At 36.4% G+C, this 23,939-nt stretch overlaps 1 protein-coding gene across 9 annotated transcripts in view; it reads left to right on the top strand.

Moving 5' to 3' along the window:
• The window catches only part of LOC144977622 (G1/S-specific cyclin-E1-like), a 63,049-nt gene extending 40,433 nt beyond the window's left edge, over positions 1–22,616 (top strand). For 8 of the 9 annotated variants that reach the window (XM_078923027.1, XM_078923026.1, XM_078923029.1 and 5 more), the window contains 8 exons: positions 9,806–10,059; positions 11,091–11,226; positions 12,173–12,319; positions 12,756–12,851; positions 13,491–13,637; positions 14,650–14,761; positions 15,562–15,719; positions 16,579–22,616. In XM_078923027.1, coding sequence (XP_078779153.1) covers positions 9,806–10,059; positions 11,091–11,226; positions 12,173–12,319; positions 12,756–12,851; positions 13,491–13,637; positions 14,650–14,761; positions 15,562–15,719; positions 16,579–16,791 — 1,263 coding nt within the window. In that variant the 3' untranslated portion in view covers positions 16,792–22,616. Of the gene's footprint in view, positions 1–2,329; positions 3,643–9,805; positions 10,060–11,090; positions 11,227–12,172; positions 12,320–12,755; positions 12,852–13,490; positions 13,638–14,649; positions 14,762–15,561; positions 15,720–16,578 lie in introns of those variants that run through there. The other variant, XM_078923021.1, reaches the window with a different exon arrangement.
• The last annotated feature ends 1,323 nt before the right edge of the window (positions 22,617–23,939 follow it).

The raw sequence follows: 23,939 nt of genomic DNA, 5'->3' as shown, positions 1-23,939 counted from the left end.
CGCCTCTAACCCCCCCCCCCCCCACCCCACCAACTCTTTGTAAACCCCAGGCATTGCATGCAGTGTGGGATTGATAAAGAAAACGGATTTGTACCGGAGAGCGGCTGTGATTTACTTGTATGATTTTATTAATTACTACATACTATCCTCACTGTATTCAGTCGCGAAATGTTTGAACGTTATAATCTCATTAGGTCGGCTTGAGTCTCTTTGACTTTGAGAGGAGTAGGGCGGATGCGCGTTGACTCGTAAAGGGAAGAAATTATGCTTTGTAAGATTATAAATAGACTTCTAAGAAGATTATTTGGCTCCCCCCCCCCCCCCCTTGTTATACGAATTCCACCCCTCTCCAAATTTCAGGTGTGAGTGTGTGTTGACAATGGCGCGGCTGCCTCGGCTAGGAATGTAGTCACGTATCTATCTATCTATCTATCTATCTATCTATCTATCTATCTATCTATCTATCTATCTATCTATCTATCTATCTATCTATCTATCTATCTATCTATCTATCTATCTATCTAATTCATACAGATTTAATACCAAATGAACACGACGTGTCACATTTTAAAAGTAGAGAAATGTAAAATGTGACGTCATGACTCAGTTTAAAGTCTTTTCAGCTTCAGGCAGCTTTCTCGATTTTATTTTAGTTTCATTATTGCGCATTGACGTCGGTAGCTAAAGGCAGTATATACATCGGGCTGGATGGGTATTTGGTCTTGTGGTATGACGCTCGCTTTCGGATCGGAAGGCCCTGGGTTCGAGCCTCGCTTAGCGCATAGTTGAGTCCTTAGAAAAGACTCTTTACTCACTTTCTCTCATCGTACTTGGCTTTAAAATGAGTACATGGCCGTTAACAGCGTTGTCTCTAACAGGCGTCATGATTTTATGTTACGTGTTGCTGTTGGTCAGGGACCCTTTGTAAAGCTCTTTGAGCACGTTTAGTGGACATTGCACGATATAAAGGCACAAGTTATTTTGTTTTTCTTGGGGGGGGGGGGGGGGGGGGGGGATTAAATGACTAGAAGGGACTGTGGATGGCGACTATGTTTGGGTCGGGTACATGGCCGACTATAGTTACGTCATGGTCGGGTACAATTAATTGCATACATGTATTGATAAAACGCCAGCACTTCATGTCAACACTAAGTGGAGACAACTGGAGGATATAGGATGGCCGGAGGGAATTGAAACACAGGTGATACATTATAAGTGTGTATATTATGGCTTGGTTGTATTGCTGTCACAAGGCGCCCCACACGTGGGGGGGGGGGGGGGGGGGGGGGGGGGGGGGGGTTACGATATTGGCTAAACATTGTAGATTGACTTCTCAGGTTTCAGACTTTTTTGAGAAACTGGGAGCCATATCTCAATCGATCAATATTTCGATATTTGTTGATAGTATGCGCTTGGCTAAGAAGCTCACAACATTGCCATCCGGAAGTATAAGGGACCATGTGTAACCTTGAACATTTAAAGTCTGGTTAATACAGTTTAGTGAGAATTACTCATAAACCCGGATGGCTAAAAACAATAACATTGGATTGTTTGAAGCCAATGTTGACCAAATTCGGATTTTTTTTTTTTAAGGCACAGAATGGGTTGAGAATGTTATTTTTAGCAAGAAATTGATAAGATGATATTGACCAAACTAAATTTAACAAATTTTTACACTGACGAGTAGTATAAAAATAACATAGGTGGGAATCCTGCTTTTTATGTTGTTCATATTTTCAAAAATACGCATTGAGGTCCAAAATATGGGAATATTGAGTAAAATATGCTAAATGCAAAAGGGCAGGATTTGTGACCAAAAAAAAATTAATTAAGGGGAGCGGGGGGGGGGGGGGGGGGGGGGGGGGGGGGGGGAGAATGGTTAAAAGTAAAAGGGGAAAAGTTTAAGGTCATCATATATTGCCTTTTCCTAGATGAGGACCTGAAAGCCTGACAGATGATTGACATAGAATTGGAAGATTTCCCGACTCTCTACAAGCTTGATAAGTCTTCATAAATTCAGCGAATGTTAAATTTGAAATTTTGAATGGGGTCCTCCCTCACCCTCACTGTGTGTGTGTGTGTCTCTCTCTCTTCCCCCCCCCCACACCCACCCCCTCCCCGGCGGGTATGTAGATGATGGGTAGGTAAATGTGAGTGTATCGAATGAGCAGACGACGATAATCGTCACTCCCTTTGTTTAACAATACAGTGTTCGAATGTCAAGTACGTACCTACGTTTTGGCGGGAGTCGTTCTGGTGCGTTGTTGACATCACGCTGCCTCCTCAGGGCTCCTAATCCAGGGTGGTCGCTTGGTCAATCTAATGAGTGGGCGTCGTTGTTTCTTCCTTGAAAGTCTTACTTATGGTCAAGTAAGAAGAGCGTTCGTGCGACATACATGGTGTACTCATGGTATAGTCAATGTACGTTCAAGACGTGTGTGTGTTTCTTGATTGAAACTAGTGCATGTGTGGTTGTGCGAGGTGTGTAAATCGTAAATGTTGATCAACGGAAAAGTGTTCATTTTTTTTTTTTGGTTTTGTATTCACTCTTCGAAATTAATCGTTTGTGAGTATTAGTCTATGTATTTTCTTGCGAGTGTTTAGATAGTCTGCTGTCAGGAGAGAAGAAGAAGAAAGAAACAATAAGTATTTTCCGATTTCAGTTTTGCACCAATGTAGTGTCTGCGCCAATTTAAGTTAAGTTGAATGTCTTTGTATCACTAGTAGTAAAGTAGGTACCATGTCGGATTCTAAAGATTCGAATAGGGGATAGGAAAATTCCTGCTAGTTTGCAATGGAAGAAATAATGTAACTGTTGCTGCTCGAAGCTCGAAGAAATAAATAATTTAATTTTAATATACGAAAAGGGATTAAATGGACGTTTCGGGTTTCAGCAAAACGGGGTGAAGAAACGCTGAAGACGTATGAGATTGAACAATGGCAGATAAAAAGGTTGAAACGGACGCAGAGGTATCCAATCATGAGAATGTGTTGGAACATGAGGATGTCTTGGAACATGAAAATGTGTTGGAACTTGAGGATGTGTTGGAACTTGATAATGTGTTGGAACATGGGGATGTGATGGAACATGAGGATGTCTTGGAACATGAAAATGTGTTGGAACATGAGGATGTGTTGGAACAAGACAATGTGGTGGAGCACACCGATGACGATGAAAGGACGAGTAGCGTTCACGAAAGTAATTCTGAGGACTCACCATTTCTATTAGACGATTTCGAGGATGCCGATTGGTCCGATGAAGTTGTAGAGGATTTTGAAGATTGGACGGATGAAGATGAAGATTTAGAAGAAGAAGAAGACGATTGCGGTCTGGCTTTGGATTCGAGCATTCCTCATGCCATTGCTTCTCTAGGAATTGGTAGTTTTCCTGTCGGAGTACCACAACCGAATGATGTCGGAGTACCACAACCGAATAATGTCGGAGTTCCACAACCGAATGCTGTGCATGTGATGGACCCTTTGAATTCGATTTGCCCATTGAATTTGGTCAACCCAGGCGCCCCGAGTTTCCAAGGAATTGATGGCTTTCCTTGCGAAGGTCAACAGTTCTTCAATGGACCACACGTCGTCATCCCGACAGAGTTGACGGTAAACCACGTGGCAGTGTTTGACGTTGTTCAGGTACGGTAAACTATACCATGTTATGTGCAGAATGTGTTAATTGTCGTTAATCAGATAATAATGACAATGGTGATAATAGAATACCTTACATTCCCGGTGTAACCTTGCACAATAATTATTAGGAGTACATTTTAGATTGAATTCTCAGGTTTCAGACTTTTTGAGAAACTGGGGTCCATATCTTAATCGATCGATATTTGTAGATAGTATGCGCTTGGCTAAGAAGTTCACAGCATTGTCATCCGGAAGTATAAGGGGCCAACACACAAAACTATGTGTAACCTTGGACATTTATAGACTGGTTAATACAGTTTAGTGAGAATTACTCATAAACGCGGATGGCTAAAAACAATAACATTGGATTGTTTGAAGCCAATGTTGACCAAATCAAGTTTTATTATTATTATTATTATTATTATTATTATTATTAATATTATTATTATTATTATTATTAATATTATTATTATTATTATTATTATTATTATTATTATTATTATTATTATTATTATTATTATTATTATTATTATTATTATTATTATTGCAACAGGCTTGCCAACCAGTATGATATATCACATTTTTAATACGCTTTGAGTTCCAAAATATGGGAATGTTGATTAAAATATGCTAAATACAACCGGGCGGGATTTCTGTGTGTGTGTGGGGGGGGGGGGGGGGGGGGAGCAGAATGGTTATTAAAGGTAATTAAAGTGGAATAGTTTAAAGGTCAATAGTTATTGCCTTTTCCTCGATGCGATCCTGAAAAGTCTGACACTGACAGACGATTGTCGTTGGGATTGCAAGATTTTCCCACTCTCTACAAGCGTGAAGAGAGAGAGGGAGAGAGAGAGAGAGAGAGAGAGAGAGAGAGAGAGAGAGAGAGAGAGGGGGGGGGGGGGGGGAGGGTAGTTGAGAAAGTGTTAATCCCAGATTGAATGCTTAGTATTTAACGCTTTCCTGACAGGCTGGCATCTCGTTTCCTTACAACTTGCAATATTTTATTAATCCCATCATTCTGTCATTTTAAAAACACGCCAACATCGACCTTCCTGCCATACATAATATGCTGCCAAAGCTGACTAAACTATTCTCTCATTCCACCACCTCCTCCTCCTCCTCCCCTCCCCCTTCTATTTTGAACACCCAACTGGCCATTTTCCCATTAATTAATTCGACTTGCAAATCCTCATATCAAAAGACACGTATTTTGTTCATTTTCTTTTCACCATCTCATTTTTTAAATGCTTTTCTGGTATTGACTAAAGTGTAATGCCTAATACAATTAATTTAATTAATATGTAATTGTGCCAATAGTCTTCAACAGTCGTAACGTCAAGTTACAATTTTGATTTTTATAATAAATTAATACTCTTCAACAGTCGTAACGTCACTTCCTTCCTAATGACGCATGGTAACTTAGTAACACTGGCTCTAAACTATCGGAACAATCGCGGACGCCCGTAAGAAATATTTCTCCGGCGAGCATAACGGGTATCCAGAGGGGGAAAAAACACATACATTTGATCATGTTTTGACTTTTACACATTCTGATCACAAGACATATGAAAAGTTCTAGCCGGCATGAAGAATAAAAAGTAATGATTGTTAAGAACCAAGATGTGCGCCTTTGCCGGGCGGCGTGACATCAGACTATTGAATCGTATTGGTCGTAATTTTCCAGGGATTTGTCATTTTCAAGACACACAGATGTGTAACAGCATGTGTTACTGATAATTTCGTGTGCTAATAATACTACGGGTCCCGATAGCTCAGTTGGTAGAGCAGTGGCCTTCGTTGTGCGGTTATGTGGTCTTGTGGTATGACACTCGCTTTCGGATCGCAAGGTCCTGGGTTCGAGCCACGCTCGGCGCATAGTGGGGTCCTTGGAAAAGGGTCTTTGCTCACATTCTCTCACCGTACTCGGGTGTAAAATGAGTTACTGGCCGTCCTTTATCTGCGTTGTCTCTGTCCGGAACATATTGTAATATCGCCTAACTGGCGTTCTGTTCCGTCCTACATGTTAAATGTTGCTGTTGACCAGGGACCTTGTAAAGAGCTTTGAGCACGTTTAGTGTATATTGCGCTATATAAAAAATATAAAAACTACGTGTGCAACAACTGCGGTAGAGACTGCCATGCAAGGATTGGTCTGCTGAGTCACACCCGTCGTTGCTCTCAGCAAGACTGATGAGACTAAAGCCATACAGGACGCAAACCATCGTCTCTTGAGACGGAAGGATGCCTACTACTACTACTACCTACTACTAAAAGCTCATTTTAATAACGAAGGCTACGGTAGGGATCTCGCTTCACTCACAAAAGGACCGTGATCGATCCCGGGTGTCGTCAAGGTTAATTTTGACTCCTTCCCCCCCCCCCCCCCCCCCCCCCCCCCCCCAGCCTTTTTTTTTTTTTTTTTTTTTTTTTTTTTTTGGTGTAAATCTTAAAACGACGTTTATAGACAGTATGAGCTTGGCTCAGAAACTCACACCATTGCCATCCGGGGAAGTATAACAGTAACAGACCACCACACAGAACTGTGTGTATCCATGAGCTTTTATAGTCGGGTTAATACAATTTAGTGAGAATTACTCATAAACTCGAATGGCACATAATAACAACAAAGGCCTGAGTGACGTCAACTTCATTCTATCTTTAGTCTGACTGGTAGAATTTAGTGAGAACTAATCATTAGCCAAGCTAAGAAGCTCATAACATTGCCATCCGGAAGTATAACGGACCAACACACAAAACTGTGTGTGTCCATGAACGTTTATAGTCAGGTTAATACAGTTCAGTGAGCAATTACTCATAAACGTGGATGGCAAAAAACAATAACAAAGACCTGAGTGACGTCATCTACGTTCTATCTATAGTCACAATGGTTGGATCACATCCCTCAGATCTTTATGTTTGGTGCTTTTAAAAAGAAAAAATTAAAAAATTTAGTTTTTGTTTTAGTCAAAGTACACTGTCATTTTTTTCTCAGATTGATTCATGTTCATGAATGGATGATCATTTTATTTTTATTCAACGTTTCTGGTAAATGTTAGAGGATTTTCTTGATAAATTAATACAAAGTGGATCCTTTTCAATGGGAGCGATCTATATTCATGTTTTCGTCCAACCTAGTCATCGATCACATGATTTGTTGCTGTACAACGATTGGACATGTACATCTAAACACGCTGCTTTGTTTGTGGAAGTTGTAAACATACACATGAGTCATGCTGAGCAAAATGACCTATAGATAGTATGCGCTTGGCTAAGAAGCTCATAACATTGCCATCCGGAAGTATAACGGACCAACACACAAAACTGTGTGTATCCATGAACGTTTATAGTCGGGTTAATACAGTTCAGTGAGCATTACTCATAAACGCGGATGGCAAAAAAAACAACAAAGACATGTGTGACGTCATCTTCGAACTATCTATTGTGACGTTGGATATTTCTTAAAAACTGTGAACACTTTTCACTATGTAGGTCATTTTGAGCACACTTTGCAATGTGACCTATGGCCTCGAGCACATGGAAATGTAAGAAAGATAGTATGCAGATGACGTCACTCAGGCCTTTGTTATTGTTTTTGCCATCCGCGTTTGTGAGTTGTTCTCACTACACTGTATTAACCAGACTATAAAAGTTCATGGTTACACAGAGTTTGTGTGTTGGTCCGTTAAACTTCCGGATGGTAATGTTGTGAACTCCTCGGCCAACCGCATTCTATCTATAGATCATGCCCATTGAAGAAGGTGCGAATTTGACGGCACCCAGTTCGTTGTTATTGTTCTTAGCCGGTCATTTTATGAGTAGTTCTCACTAAATATTGTATTCCCTTAGACCAGAAACGTTTATGGTTACGCATGGTTTTGTGTTTCGGTACGTAATAGTAATATCCGACTGGCGGGTGATATGAATATTTTATCAAAACGCATAGCATTAATAGTCTTGAAGAGGCTGACCAAGCCATACTTTAGCACACTTGATATTTTTTCTTCACATTATTGTGTTTCTGAGTGTGCTCATCCTGATTTAACTCGGTTGTACACAGTATTTTATTTCAGAGCGTGGTTGTGGAATAGTGTGATTGTGTGACATGTGTCCTTTTTATGTGTATTTTATTGATTTGTGATATGTGGAATAGTGTGATTGTGTGATATTTGTCCTTTTTATGTGTATTTATTTAATTATTTATTCATTTGTGATAGATATCTATGAGCCATTTTTGTGTGTTTCTTTTCTATTTTTTTTTTTTCACTAGACAACGTTTGGTTTCACTTAGATCCGAAGCCGAATATTTTATAAGTTTTATCATCTTTATTTTATTGTAAGTTTTTTCCTCTTCATACTGCCATTTTCTCAAAGATAGAACTTTTAAATAGTTGAAAGAAAAAATGTCGTAAACTGCATTTAAAAAAAAAATAAATGGATTTAGCCGCTCGGGTTGTGACTTCGGTGTTGGCTGTGTTGTCTTTACTTTGCTCATAGATTTAACAGTCGATGACTTTTAGTTCTCGAGTTCTCGTTGACTTTTTATTTCATTTGTAATAACGTTCAAGATTGAGAGAAAGTTTTATGGTGTTTTCATAATTCAAAAATCGCCTTTGTTGACTGACTAGGGATGGAAGAAGTGTCAAGAAACTTGGTTTCGATTTTGAATTTCAGCATGGATTCCGGAGTCAATCCGGTAAATATTTATTCCATCTCGTTTGTTTGTTTTTGGGGGAGGCCTTCCGAAAGCTCCTACATCCCCAGTATTCTTGTTCTAGTAGGGGGTTTGGGAGGGGGGAAACTTTTTTATTTGTAATGTTCTGGAAGGGGGAGAATTTTTAAGGAAAAGTTCCCCCCTCCCAAACCCCCTACAAGAATATAAAGAACAAGAATACTGGGGGATGTAGGAGCTTTCTGAAGGCCTCCCTTTGTTTTTTGTAGTCAAAAGAGGAAATTATGCGTTTGGTGTTCAATTCTCCTTTTTGAGAAGGAAGTGGAGGGCGCAGTTTGGATGCGTTTCTGACTAAAATTTACTATTAACATTTATTTATTTATTTTGCCAATTGTTTTTTTTTTAACTTTCTTGTTTTGTTTTTGCTGTCATCCAACGATACGCTCGAATGCCTAATGCGCTTTAAAAAATAAGATCAGGATTTGTACTTTACCGGTAAATGGTTAGCGATATTATAATGTATCGATTACTGATGGCGTGAATCCACTCCGAAACATACAAAAACCCGTCCGTCTTGATATGATATGATATAAGTCAAGATTTATGCAGTCTTTTACAGCCTTTTATCTGCTCTTGTGCATTCGTGAACGTATTTAATTCACGTATCTCAAAACTGGACATGCCACATAGTGGAAGGTGGTGTCTGAATTTTACTTTACAAACAGTATTTTTCTGTTTCACAATGAGCGTCAAGACGGCACTTGAATGCCTGCAATGAAGGGGCGTCGACAACTGTTGCAGGCAGGCGGTTCCATTTGTCGACTACCCGAACTGAGAAAAAGTTCGGCCTAAGATTTAGAGAACACCTTTCCTTGGAGAGTTTGAATCCGTGTCCTCTGGTGGTGCTGGTGGAATCAAGATTGAGAAGGCTCCGTTTCCTTCTTTCTGATCCTCCTTAGTTTGGAAAGCTCATTAGGGTTAACTGACTCCGACGACCCGGCACTGCCGCCTTCCGGATAAAGACGTCGGGCACGTACAAAATACAGTCATATGCATAGTTATTGTTTTGGGAGATGATATTTTTTTCCCTTGTAAATCATCTCTCTGTTATGTATTATTATTTTTATTTTGAATGTATAATGTAGGCATTTGAGTGTGTTCCTCCTTGTTGGATTTTGTGCTTGTATCCGGATGAGACGTGTAGGTGATCTCAAACTAAGTACATTGGTGGTGTGCTCTTGGAATCTACATCTGATCCCTATTTGTTCCCAGTTCCCCTTTGTCTTACTTTTTCTTGTGTGCTTCAATTGTAATTCTAGAACTTTTTACTATCCCATTTTCTTCCTTTTTACTGGCGCTGATATAACCTAAATGTGTTGCAAGCGCCGTAAAACACTTAAAAACAAAAACAACAAGCCTTGATTATTCTACCCCTTCCTTGGAATGAAGCCAATTTTTTATTTATTTATTTATTTATTTATTATTTAAATATTTCCTCAGAATCAATGGATTACGATAGCACAGGACGTGTCTGTGTCCTCAGCTGCCATTGTCCCCCATCCGTCGGCCGTCCTCGGTCTTCCCCAGGAAGGGGAGTGGGGGGATGAGGTGGACGGAGAGGTTCTTTGCCGTCCTGCAGACACGCCCTCCAATGCAGACTTTGACAAGTTCCGGTCCCTGGATTTCCAGCTTCGATTTGAAAATCTGTTCACTACCTCCCCCGACGCCCTCCCCTCACCTTTGCCAAAATTCAAGTGAGTGTTCTATTTTTAACATTTACAAGCCCGATTACCTTGAACCATACGTATTACATTCAAGAAATAACAACATTATTACTACTTACAAAAGGATTTACGTAATAGTCTGATGTCACATCCGCCCAGCAACGAGCAGCTTGGTTCTAAACAAAGAAAATCGGTACTTTTTATTCTTCATGCTGGCTAGAACTTTTTCACATGTCATGTAATCAGACTGTGTACAAGCCAAAACAATAAAAGAAATAGGAATAGGATGTTTAATACTGCACATTTCGTGTTCAAACCTTTTTCAACCAACAACAAATTTATATTTTTAAAAAAGTTACATTGTCTTTTGTCTGTGCGCAATGTCGGGTTTCAAAATTTGTACCTTTGGTTTTTATTAATTTAAATTCATGATTGAATTGTATTGTGTATTGTAGTCTTTAAATGAATGGTCGTTTATTCATTTGATTGGTGACGAGGAGGGAATAATTAGTGCAATTATGATTTTGAATTATTTATTCATAAAGTCATAATATGCAAGACAAGAGTCGCATGCATTATATTCACTGTTCTCTTGATAAGACTGATAATATGACACCAGGCTAGAATAAAATTTAGCCATGCCAGTAAACGACAACCACCACCACTTCTTCCACTGACACTAGCATCAATACTACCAACATGTTAAGGGTCTGTTGGTCATTTCTTTGAGTGTTTCGAAAGCAATTTCCTTTGATATTGCAATTTCTGAGCCTTATGCTAATTTTAAATAGCCATTAAGTTTTAGTTTCTCGATACATCGATAATTTTGTAACCACTAGAGATTGCTTGAATGATGAAGATCAGAGTTTATTTTGATTTGGGATGGATGTTAGCTTTTATATAAATTTTTGTATAGTGCGCACTTTTTTTCCACATGTGCGGACAAAATACACTTTTTTGCTAGAAATACACTTTTTAGGGTCATGGAATACACTTTTCATCCTGGGAAGGTTGGCAGGTCTGCTTCATAAAGCATTTTATTATACTTTTCTAATTCCCAGTTGGGCCAACTCCAAAGAGGTTTGGAAGAATATGGTCAAGAAAGAGCAGACGTTCCAGAGAGACCCTGGAATGTTCAAGAATCACCCCGAGTTGCAACCACGTATGAGATCCATTCTTTTGGACTGGTTATCGGAGGTGAGTCGTCCTTCTTGATATTGAAATAATGCCAAAATGTCAAAAAGTATGAAATTATCTACAGACCACAGGATTTAATGGTACATTGGTTTTATATAGACCTGTTTTTGTATACTAATAAAAATGATATACATTGGCCAATCCAATTAATCTCTTTTGAAATGCAGGTCTGTGTTGTGTGTATTATGCACCGTCGGGGTGGGGTTCCTGACCTCCCATAATGGGCAGGGAGGTACTTACTGTGTCTTCTATCCCCCTATTTAGAAAGTTTTACTATCCCATATTCTCCCTTTTTACTGGTGCTGATATGACCTAAATGTGTTGCAAGCACCGTAAAACCCTTAAAAACAAAAAACAAAACCATATTATGCACCGTCATTTCTTGGTCTTCCTGAATTACACTAAATCTATTGCAATGCATTAGAAAGTTGTGGCTTTTGTATAACTTGTCTATCTAGAATTATTCATGTAATATTGACATAGAAAATGAATTCTTTAAATTCATATTAAATTTTTAATTTTTCCCAAAATAATTTACCGATTTAATGTTAAAACTTACAATTGAGGGATGCCAATGATGTAACAGTTCAGTTGGCTTAGGGATGGGAGATTTTTTTGTAATTAATATGATTCCAAGATCAGATATAGTGTTACAAGAGCTGAATAGAGCTGTAATTTTTCCTGGTTTCTCTAGTCAATAGCAATTACTTGCTACCCTTTGGATAGGACACCAGTTTGTGGAAACGGACAATAGTAATTACTTGCTACCCTTTGGGTAGGACACCAGTTTGTTTTTGTTTTTTGTTTTTTTTCCCTCCTTCAACTTAGAAATGCAACATATTAAATGGTAGTGAGTTGATTATGATCAACAGTTAAAAACTCTTTTTTTTACAATTTTACATTTTTACTTTGTTTTAAAAATTGTTTTTTACATTTTCTCTGTCAGGTTTGTGAGGTTTACAGACTTCACAAAGAGACTTTCACGCTGTGCGTTGACTTTATAGACAGATATTTGAGTGTGACACAGGATGTCGCCAAGACTCAGTTACAGTTGACAGGAATATCGGCACTCTTTATCGCTGCCAAACTTGAGGTAGGTTTAAAGATACTGTGAACACAATATAAATATAATATAAAAATATATGCTTAATAGCAGAGAGAGAAAGAGAAAAGTAATGTAACGTTTATTTTGCTATATTTGTATATTTTCTCCCTGCCTTATTATTATTATTATTATTATTATTATTATTATTATTATTATTATTATTATTATTATTATTATTATTATTATTGATTATTATTATTATTACTATTATTGTTTATTATTATTATTATTATTACTATTATTGTTCATGTTGTTGTTATTATTATTATTATTATTATTATTATGATTATTATTATTATTATTATTATTATTATTATTATTATTATCATCATCATCATAAATTATTACATGTTATTATTATTTATTACAATTGTTATTATAATTTGTTAAATTTTTAATCCACTGTTTTGTCTCTGGCCACTAGGAAATCTACCCACCCAAACTAGCAGAGTTTGCCTACGTCACAGATTCTGCCTGTTCAGAGATTGATATTGTCAGACAGGAAATGATTATGCTGAAGGTAAACATTGAATCCTGATGATACTTTTTAACCTGATATTAACCTCCTTTTTAAAATAACAAACCAAAACTATATTTTAAGATAAAACGCTTAAATTGTGAAATAACGGCTCAGTTATTTTACATTTTATATCATCAATTTGAAATTTTTTGAAGTTAAATTCATACATTCTGATCTTTTTCTATACATTAGATAGTTAGTCTACTGCTATTGTTTTACTATATTGAACATCTTGCTCTCACAGGAAAGATAGAAGGAAAAAAGAGTAAAGGTAGACCAAGAAAAACATATTTGAATAGTTTGAACAGCTGGGTGACAAAGAAAGAGAAGAGTAATATTAGTTTTCTGAGGTTATCTGATCAGAGAGATGAATGGCGTACCATGATCACCGATGTCTGGCACAGACTTGGTACTTGAAGAAGAAGAAGAAGAAGAAGAAGAAGAAGGTTGGCAGTTCTGGACCATATTATAATACCATTCTCAAGTTTTAGCAAAAAAAATAAATTTAAAAAAAAAAAAATCAATCACAAAAATGTATGGTAACCATTTCCTGTTGAAGCCAATAATTTGATGATTGTGTTTACATGTAAGTTTGATCCTTCATCGTTTTTTTTTTTTTTTTGACTTTCTTCTCTCCAGGCCTTGAAGTGGGACCTAAGCCCGATGACAACAAATGCCTGGTTAAGCATCTACCTCCAAATGGCCAATCTGGACAGAATCAGAGACTACGAGTTTGGCTTCGTCTTTCCACAGTTTTCATCTCATGCGTTTATTCAAATTTCAAGGGTAAGTTGGGCGGTATTTGTGCTTAATTACTTAATTGAGCTTTATATAGTGAAATATCCACTAAATGTGCTCAAAGCGCTTTACAAGGGGTCCCTGGTCAACAGCAACATTTAACATTTAGGACAAGACATGACGCCTGTTAGGCGATATTACAATTTTTCGGACGAGACATGAAGCCTGTTAGGCGATATTTCAATTTTTCGGACAAGGACAACACTGTTAACGGCCAGGTTCTCATTTTCCACCTGTCTGTGGTGAGAGAATGTGAGTAAAGAGCCTTTTCCAAGGACTCAACTATGCGCCGAGCGAGGCTCAAACCCAGTACCTTCCGATCTGAAAGCGAGTGTCATACCACAAGACTACATAGCCGCACTAGTGCTAGTGGGCTTTTCCACGATTTTTCAAAACTGACATATTCCCATGCTTTGACTTTTTAAAATTTGTCTAAGGCACGTATACCCTATTGACTCTCGAGTTCATATGAATGGAAAATCGAACATATTTGTTCGAATATCCATGAGGGTGAACGAGAGAGAGTTAATGGAGGGAAGAAAAGAAAAATAGAATGAATTATCAACGAATAAAAGATTTTCAGATTTTCATTTTTGTCAATAGAAGAACCTATACCAAACAATATGTTTATACAGTGATGTCTGTTTTTTTTTTCCTCAGTTTAAATTGTTTTCATCCTTGGGTCTTTTGTTTCGTGCTTCAATATAGTATATAAATAATAATAATAATAATATATACTTTATTCATAAAAAAAAAAAAAATGGAAATTCGTTAACAGACGTGGCATGCATGGAAATGTATAAACACAAAGTTGAGAATCTATGGCTACAATGTATACATATATGTATGCAAATGCTTAATTTAAATCAAAGAAGAATTGTTCCATTGAATTTGTGGGGGAGTTATAGAGTCAGTTCCTTAAAGCTTTTAATGTCACCCATTTTTGTCACTAATACTCATGTGGTAATTTAATTCTAATCCTCTCTCTCTCTCTCTCCAGCTTTGTGACCTGTGCCTGATGGATTCTGGGTCATTGAAATTCCGTTACAGTGTGATAGCTGCCGCTGCTATGTACCATCATACCAATGAACAGCTGGTCATGGAAGTTTCCAGTAAGATTTCTATTTCCTTTCTTGAGCTAAAACCTCCCTCCTCTCCTCTCTCTCTCCCCCCCCCCCCCCCCCCCCCCCCCCGCTCAAAAAACCAAAATTTCTTAAATATTTCTCTTTCATTCTTTCTCACTTTGCAAACTGGTATAAAAAGATATTGTTAATCATAATATTGAATAAGATATGGGTTTTTTATTTTTAATTCAATTTTTTTTTCTTGGACGATGTATCTTTCAAGATGCTTGGTTGGCCATTGTTTTAAACTTTACCCATTGTTTTGTAGTCATTTAGAGCCATAAGGTCCATCTCAATGTCTGTAATGAATGGTAAATGAACTTTAAAATGATTGTTTTCCCACCTGATAGATAGAATGCTAAAAAGTAAAAGACTCAGTCACCCAATCATTTCCAGATAGACTAGCTTTTAGTTGATTGCTCAATCGTTGGCTGAAGGATTTAAGCTCATATTACAAATTTTGTTCCTTTTATGTAAGCTATTGTATTAGTTCATGTAAAATACTGTTTACAGCTTGCCTATGTAAAGGCAGAGAGGATTCACAATATACTGTGTTCGTTTTGGTATGTCATGGGACAGCGTGGCACAACGGTACGATATTTGCTTCGTACCCGAAAGGTACCGAGTTCGAGTATCCGCTATGTTGTGTAGCCTTGAGCTAGTCACGTCGCCTCATTTCAGTTTGCGGCTGACACCGGTGTTTTCCAGTCTTCCCTTGGAATAGACCTTAGAGACAAATTTCCCCTACGGGATGAATAAAGGAAATTTTCTTCCTCTTTTTTTTCTAGGTTTCAACTGGGCAGACCTTTATCCTTGCATCAAGTGGATGGCACCATTTGCCAAGGCCATTCTGGAGGTGGGCCAATCGCCAATCAAGTTCTTTGCTCACGTGAAGCCAGAGGACTGTCACAATATACAGACACACAATGTCGATATACCACTTGTTGTAAGTGTTGAATTTTTAAAAAAGCAATGTTACTGTTGTAAGTAATGTTAGATCAAGTATAGGAAAGTTTGTGTCACTGTCTCCAAACGACACTGGATAGACATTGTGGCTTGTCAGGGCATAGGCAAAAAAAATAAATTTTTAAATCCTATTTTGGTGGAATCAGAACGTCAGAAAATAGGAATTTAAGACCAAAAAAAATAGGAATTTCTAGTCAATGAGAATTCTGAGTAAGAATTTCCACCAACTTTGCCACGAAACAAATAAAGACAGTATTCTGGCACAGCTGGTAAAAATACCTATCACATGTGTTAGGTAATGAAATAGGGAAGGGGATAGGGAGAGAGTGCAGTTAATTTTCCTACTTAGCTCCCTTTTGGCAAGCTTTAAAAAAAAAAAGAAGAAAATACCCCCTACCCCCCTTTTTTAAAATTACCATTATAATCATTTTTTTAATAATAAGAATTTTAGAGACAATGGTGGAATAGCAGAAAGGCAGAATGAAAATAGGAATGATTCCGCCAAAAGCGGAAGGGTTGGCAGGCATTGTTTTGGTACAGAATTCAAAATATTTAGATTGTAAACTATATGAGATAGAGAAATTGTTTATCTGATGAAATTCAATTTTCATAAAAAGTTAATCTTTAAATTTTTTATTTAACTTGGGGAGGGGGGGGGGAATATATATATATATATATAAATTTTGTATTTGACATAGCTGCAATTAGTAGGAATAGAATTACTAAAGCACTTTGACAGTGTTTAAACTATGCTCTGTGTGTATCTTTAAATAATGTTAACCAAACACACAAAAGTGTTAATTTATTTGGAATTCTATCTATTCTCCATTTCTTTTCAGGATCGTGCACAGGTTCTTCAAAATGCATTTCAAGAAAAGGAAAAACTTTGCCCCTCATCTTTAGACTTGTCAGCCCAGCTAGTCTGTTTGCTGACCCCCCAAAGTACTCACAGTGCCAGGCAACCGTGTAGTGGTGACAACACCACCAACAGAAATGACACACCCAATGAGGACAATCCTGAAAGTAGCAATGACAGCAGTAGCAGCAGCTAGCACTTGCACGCACACTGCCCCTTACCAGTTTATGTAACAATCTACTACAAAGCATTCATGTATCTAGGAATGAGATAGAGTGCTAGAAATATCAAAAACTCTTGTTATACTACTATAAATTCTGTAAATTGTGATTTCAATTCTGAGAAATGGAATATTGTGTTGTGCACTGGATGCAAACTTGACTTTCATTATCTGTGGACTGTTTATATTATCAGAATTTCAAGGATTTCACCTGATAAGTTCTTGGTTGTCTGTACTAAAGAAAGACATGAAATAGTATTGAGTGACGCTTTGATTGGCGTAGAATTATTCCTAAATCAGCTTTCTGGAGACAAAAAGTGTTGTTGTGAAGAATTTTAACACTACTGGGTGAGAAATGTTTTCTTTGGAGTGACTTGTGTCAATTTTAACTTATATCAACAATTGAAGTTATGAATGCTTAAAAGTACTTCATTTCTTAGCGATATTGGTTCCCTTTGATGACCAATGGTGCACTATGTCATATTAATTATATTAATTTATGGGCATATTTATGTGTAAAACGAGTGGGAGTCATTAGCCTCCTTTATGAATCGGGGAGGTCATTTTTTTGCCTTTTTCTGTATCTTCTATCCCCCTATATTGGGCTTTCTTCTTCCGTATCGCTGTCTGTTCTTGTCCTGGACTGAAAGTACCCTGTCTTGGTTAATTAATATTCTCTACTGAGTGAAAAAAAAGTCCTTGTTTGTTTTGTTTAGTGTTTTGCTTTGTTGTTTTTTTTATAATTTTATTTATTTATTTATTTTTTTTTTTACAATTTTAATTACTTTGGTGTTGTGTTTGTTAATTATTAGGCGCGGGGAGGAAGAGGATGAAATCTTATCTGTTGTGTATCATCAAGTTATATTAAGCGTGTTGTTATGTTTGATGCTTTGTTATGGTTTTGGTGTGTCACTTTTGGCTGGGATTCTATACCTGTGTGTCTGGGTGGGGATCCTGACCTCCCATAGTGGGCAGGGAGGTACATGCTGTGTCTTCTATCCCCCCATATCCGTTTTCCAATTGCTTCCTGTCATTGTCTTGGAATGAGATTTCTTAGTTTTGTCCTGAACCTTGCCGGAGTTCCTTGGCTGGGAGGGAAACAGTCAAATGCATAGTTATTGTTTTGGGAGATGATATTTTTTTCCTTGTAAATCATCTCTCTGTTATGCATTGTATTATGTTTAGTTTACATATTATATTATATGATTGGTAAACATTTGAGTGTATTCCTCTTGTTGGAACATGTGCTTGTGTCTGGATGAGACTTTTAGGTGATCTCAAACTTTGTCGGTGTGCTCTTGGAATCTACATCTGTTCCCTATTTGAACCAATTCCCCTTTGTCTCACCTTTTCTTTTGTGCTTTAATTGTAATTCTAGAACTTTTTACTATTCCATTTTCTTCCTTTTTACTTGCGCTGATATGGCCTTAATGTGTTGCAAGTGCCGTAAAACCCTTAAAAACAAAACAAACATACCTGTGTGTCGTGGTGGATGTGGTTTAGATAAGTTTCACGCCTGAAATATGGATAGATTGCACTTTTCATTCTCGTCTTACTCAGGTGCTTGTGAACACAAGATATACTTTAGATCTATCCTCTTTTGATTCTCCCTTCATCTTCCTTTTTACTTACACTTTTTTTGTGTGTGCTGTAAAATTAATAACTAAATAACCGTGTATATAGATTATTCGTAGAGGAATCAGAATAATACAGAATTATTATTCCACTTTATTTTATTTCGCTGCGAGCAATGAAATGGTGATTGATGCAGTTTGACAAATGTTGGTCCTGTGATTGGATGGATGAGCTGATGTTTATCATGTAACTGGATGATTTTGACAGAAGCGTATAGTGTGATTGCAATGAAGTTGACAGATGCTTGTCATGTGATTGGATGAAGTTGGTGGACGTTTATCGTGTGAGTGGATGAATTTGGCAGATGCTTATCGTGTGATGTGTTCAAATGAATGAATGAACGACTTGATTAATTTATAAAAATTGTCTTTTATTGCACCTTAGGTATAAATAAGAAAATAACTAAAAAAAACTGTAATATACTAATTTTATTAATGTATTTGATTTGTGCATAGAGTATATAATGTACTGTTATGTATATTTTATATTTTAATTTGTTCAGTCATTGCCTTTGAATGGTTCTTTTACATGAATTTGTGACCCTGTTCTCAACAGAAATGAAAAATTGGTTAAAAGGCTGTTGTAATGACTTTTAAGTGTTGTAAGTGCTTTGATGTCTAATAAAAACAGACAGAGGAATCACAGTTGATATGTTATCCAATGTTTTGCTGTGATTCTCTCCAATTTAGAAGACTGATGTAATTCTATAAAAAGTTTGTACACACGTGAAAATTTAAGATGTGTTAACTGCCAAGGTAAAATGTTCCCATACTTGCGTTACTCAAATGATTTAATAGCATTATTTAGAGATGAGTCAAATTTTGATTTCTAAGACGTGCTGCCAAAGAAGGTTTATGGACTTTTTTATTTCAATATTGAGCAACAAATAGAGAACTCAGTAGCAGAATGGGCTTAATTTGGAAAGTGCGTAGTGATCTGATCCTTATTCCATTGAGCTGATGATAAGAGTGCTCTCAACCAATTGTGCCAGTAGAAATGATTGTCCTCCATGAGCCTTTTTTGACCAGTTTATACATTAGTCATTTCTCTATATGCCAGGTTTTCTTTATATTTATAGTAGTATAACCTTATTTTATGGTATCCCCTTTTTGGTAAGATCCAGTTGAGATGGAAATGGTTTCATATTACCTGCAAAGATATAATATTACTTTTTATTTAATTATTTAATCTACTTTTGATCTCTCTTGGAACTGATTTTTTCGTCTTACATTTTCTTTGCTTCTCGATAGCTAGATCTGGATCGTTTGACTATTTTATCATTTTTTGTTTTGATTTTCTGAAATGACCTAAACCCGCAGTGAAACCTAAAAACAAAACAAAACAGAAAAAAAGGTTCTTTTTAAAATATTTTTCTTTTTTTCCTACTCATTGAGCCACCCGGTGTTAACAAGTTGCAACATATTTGTATTTCTATACACTCAAAACCCGTCATAATGAATTAAAAATTTTGAAAATATGAGTAAACACTTTGTAGTTCAGTGGTTATCTAAATATTCAGTTAGGTGTGAAGAAAAAAAAGGGTGTTTCACTACTTTTATAGGTTCATTTCTAAATTACTTTGATAACCCAAATGGTTACTTTTACATACATCGTTGTAATGGAACGAAAAACTCTTGAAGGAAATTGAATAGTGTTCATTACAAAATTTGCAATTCCATTGTTGACTCTTCTGTAATATTACAATTTTAGGTATGAATGATGAATGAACAAGGTGTTACATTTTAAAAAAATAAAAAAGAATAAAATAAATAAATGTTTAATTCTTTTTTTAAAGCAGGTCTTACTCGGCCAATCATATTTCTATTTTCCTCCTGATGTATTCTTGATTGCTACTCATATCGGTATTGGTGTCTTCAAATCTTTGGCATTTATTGTTTTTCATCAACAGAACATTTTCAGATGCGCAGACTTTGTTGTCACCTCATTTGTTTTGCACACAGTCTTCCTGATTCACTTATTATATGACTAAATTTTTCAAGAGCTTTTTCGTGGCCATAGCATAAACCTATTATAATATTATGCTCAACTGTATCGTGTTTGAGAATTTGTATTTATTTTTTTCACAACTTATTTATGTCGCTAACTAAGCTTACCTGCAAAAGATTGTGCCATGCTCTCTAATTTTTTTATTTTTTTTTAGATGCATTTAGCTGGAGTCTTCCAACTGCAAATCTCATAGTTTCATCTTTTTTTTGGTAGAATCTTGGTAATTTATTGTTCTTCATGCTTTGTCTTTTATATAATTATGAACACAGTCCTGCCATTTATACAAATTTCAACGGCACAAAGTTGATGTTTGTTTTTTTTAAACTCCAGATTCGGATTTTAAACAAATTTGGGAGAAATGGTGATAAAGACCATTGTATTTTTGGTTAGAAATGGACATTTTATCCGATTGAACTGCGCTACAACACTCTGAAAGCGTTTGAAATTGATAATTCACTTAAATACGAGTAAAAATTATACATTTAGGGATTACAATTCATCAAATGCCAGGTCTGTCAACATGATTTTATAAGATTTTGGTAAAAATGTCTCCTTCATTAATTAAAATTATGTTTTTCTTGAATGATTTCAATTTTAACTATCCTTCACCTTTTTTTTATTTTCTTTTTTAAACTAGGGCTGTAACGAGCTATAAGCCTTTCTAAACAAATTAGCCTGTCACCAGATGGTTTGTGTATGATTTGGGTTTAACGATATCATACTTAAATTAACAATTTAAAATTATTTTTGCAATGGTGCAAGTCTTAGTTAAATCTGAAGATATGAATCAAAAACTGTTCTCCCATAGTGGGCAGGGAGGTACTTCCTGTGTCTCCTTATCTGTTTTTCAATTGCTTTCTGTCTTTGGCTGGGTGGGGATCCTGACCTCCCATAGTGGGCAGGAAGGTACTTCCTGTGTCTCCTATACCCCTGTACCTGTTTTTCAATTGCTTTCTGTCTTTGGCTTGGAATGAGATTACTTAGTTTTGTCCGGGTCGGAGTCCTTGGCTAGGGGGGAAACAGTTGAATGTATAGTTATTGTTTTGGGGGATATTTTTCTCCTTGTAAAACATCTCTCTGTTATGTACTGTTGTTATTATTATTTTTATTTTAAACATTTGAGTGTATTCCTCTTAGTGGGATCTTGTGCTGGTGTCTGGTTGAGGCTTTTGGGTAATCTCAAACTAAGTACACTGATAGTATGCTCTTGGGATCTTCATCTGTTCCCTATATGAACCACTACCCTTTGTCTTATCTTTTCCTCGAGTCCTTTTAATTTTGCATTTAGAATGTTTTTACTATCCAATTTTCTTCCTTTTTACTGGCGCTGATATGACCTAAATGTGTTGCAAACGCCGTAAACCCTTATAAACAAACAAAGCGAAACAACAAAAACTGTTTAATTTCAAAACAAGTGCTGTAAAATATTACACGAGAATTAATATTAAACTATTTATATTGGTGTCTTTTGATGTGACATGTCATCACTATTTCACAAGTAAGTTAAATGCTCTGTATTTCATTAAACATTCCTTGTTATGACTTTTGATTTTAAAAAAGACTATAGATCCCCCCACTTCCACTCTTCGATTCATCTTTTTGTTGAGCGTTTCACTGCCAGAGATGGACGGACTTAAATCAAATCGGTTGTATTATTTCCTACTTTTTACGTTGGCTCTTTCTAGCTCTTAACAAAATTGAATCAAAGTTATAAGTGAAGTTCTATATAAAGATCTGTATTATTTCTACACCATTATTGTACAGCTTTTGAGATGAAACTCATCTCATCACGGTATTTCATTGTCGATTCCTTAGGATTTGACATGAAAAGATGGCACTTTTCCATTTAGCCTTGTATTTATGAGTGCGCCTAGCACTGCTGTATTACTATGTCTTCAATACCAAATATAATTTGGCTCAATTAAAAAAAAAAATTTTTTCTTTCCTTCCATTTTCACAACTATAATTATAATATTTTTGCTGCCATTTAAATTAACTAATTTGTCTTGACAGGACGTTGAATTAAAAAACTTTCGAAACTTTTGTGCTCAAGTAAAAGAGTGCAACATAATGATAATACATAGAATCGAGCCAGGAAAAACTGCTTACACCGAAAACAGCGAATCTAGAATGAAGGATAAGAGCACTTGCTTCTCCAATTTAAAAAAAAATAATTTTTGATTATAAAAAGAATCTTTTCAATCAATTTTGAAGCAGCGAACTAAAATAATTTAGCTGAAAATTGGCTTTTCCGTTTAAGCAGTTTAGTTGTCAAATACACTCGAAATGTGTAAAGTGTTGAACAAGAGCGAACACGATGGCTTGAAAATAGAACAAAATATTTAGATAGGAATGTGTCAGGCTCAAGACTCTTCTATTATAGGCCAAAGTTTTGAGCATGAAAAGTTAGTTGTTCGGTATTTTGTTCAATTTTTAAGCTGTTACATTTTCAGAGCTGCCAACCTACTGCAAAAAATGCGGAATTGTACGCATTTTCAGCGATTGTACGCTTGTACGCATTTCCCCCAAGATTGTACCCATTTTCAGTGTACAGAGTCACTTCAGTTTTCTTTAGTTGGGGAGCGTTCACATATTACGTCATCAGCTAGGGGGGGAGGGGGGGGGGGGGCTACCAAATGTTGACATTTGTTGACATGGGAGAGGGGGGGGGGGGGGGGCAGACCCAAGATGATGTCATCAAAACATAGGCAAATTAGGCCTATTTTATTAAATGCAAGAGCTTCAAAAATGGCATTCCAAATAAATTAGCAAAAAGGCAATAATGGAAGATTTGGAAGCCTATTTCAAAGTTTGTTCCTTTCAAAACAGCTAAAGATAAATTGCTATGATGAGTATTGCCCATCTCTCAAGAAACAAGATGGGAAAGGGGTATCACTTCTCAAAAGGCGAACTTGCCCTAAATGTGCATTGTATCACTCCTCGATCACAGCAATGAAAGACCATTCACGAAAATGCAGCATACAAGAAGAACAGCAAATGGGAGAAAGTGATGACGATGAAGATGAAATTGATGATACTATTTATAGTACATTGCCAGAGGTCCAAGGCAGAAACATTTTTGAATCAATTAATTTTATGTTTGGAAATTGAAACAGAAATTCATTTCACTAAAAGACTAATATGCTATAAAATAATTTGCCTCCTATACTATTTTAAATTACACTTTCTGAAATTTTTTTAATAGCACCTGCACCAAGTAGCCTAATTTAAATAATGTTTGTTAGATTTTATCTTTGCAAATTTAAATTTTATGTCCCCATTGTATCGTAAAACATAAATTATCAACAGTTTCTGAAATTAATAAAATGTCTGAATGTGTTTTATCAAACGTTGATAATCAATGTTTATGGTTTGAAAAATGAATAATAAATATTGTGAAATTAAAGTTATCTTTTAGTTTTTATTAAATTAGATGACGTCATCATCTGTTGGGGGAGGGGGGGGGGTCAGGTCAATGATGA

This window comes from Berghia stephanieae, chromosome 7 (genome assembly GCF_034508935.2).
Source record: "Berghia stephanieae isolate SIO BIC M18660-M18661 chromosome 7, UCSD_Bste_1.3, whole genome shotgun sequence".
NCBI classification, from domain to species: Eukaryota; Metazoa; Mollusca; class Gastropoda; order Nudibranchia; family Aeolidiidae; genus Berghia; species Berghia stephanieae.
This window is presented reverse-complemented; position numbering and strand designations above follow the sequence as displayed.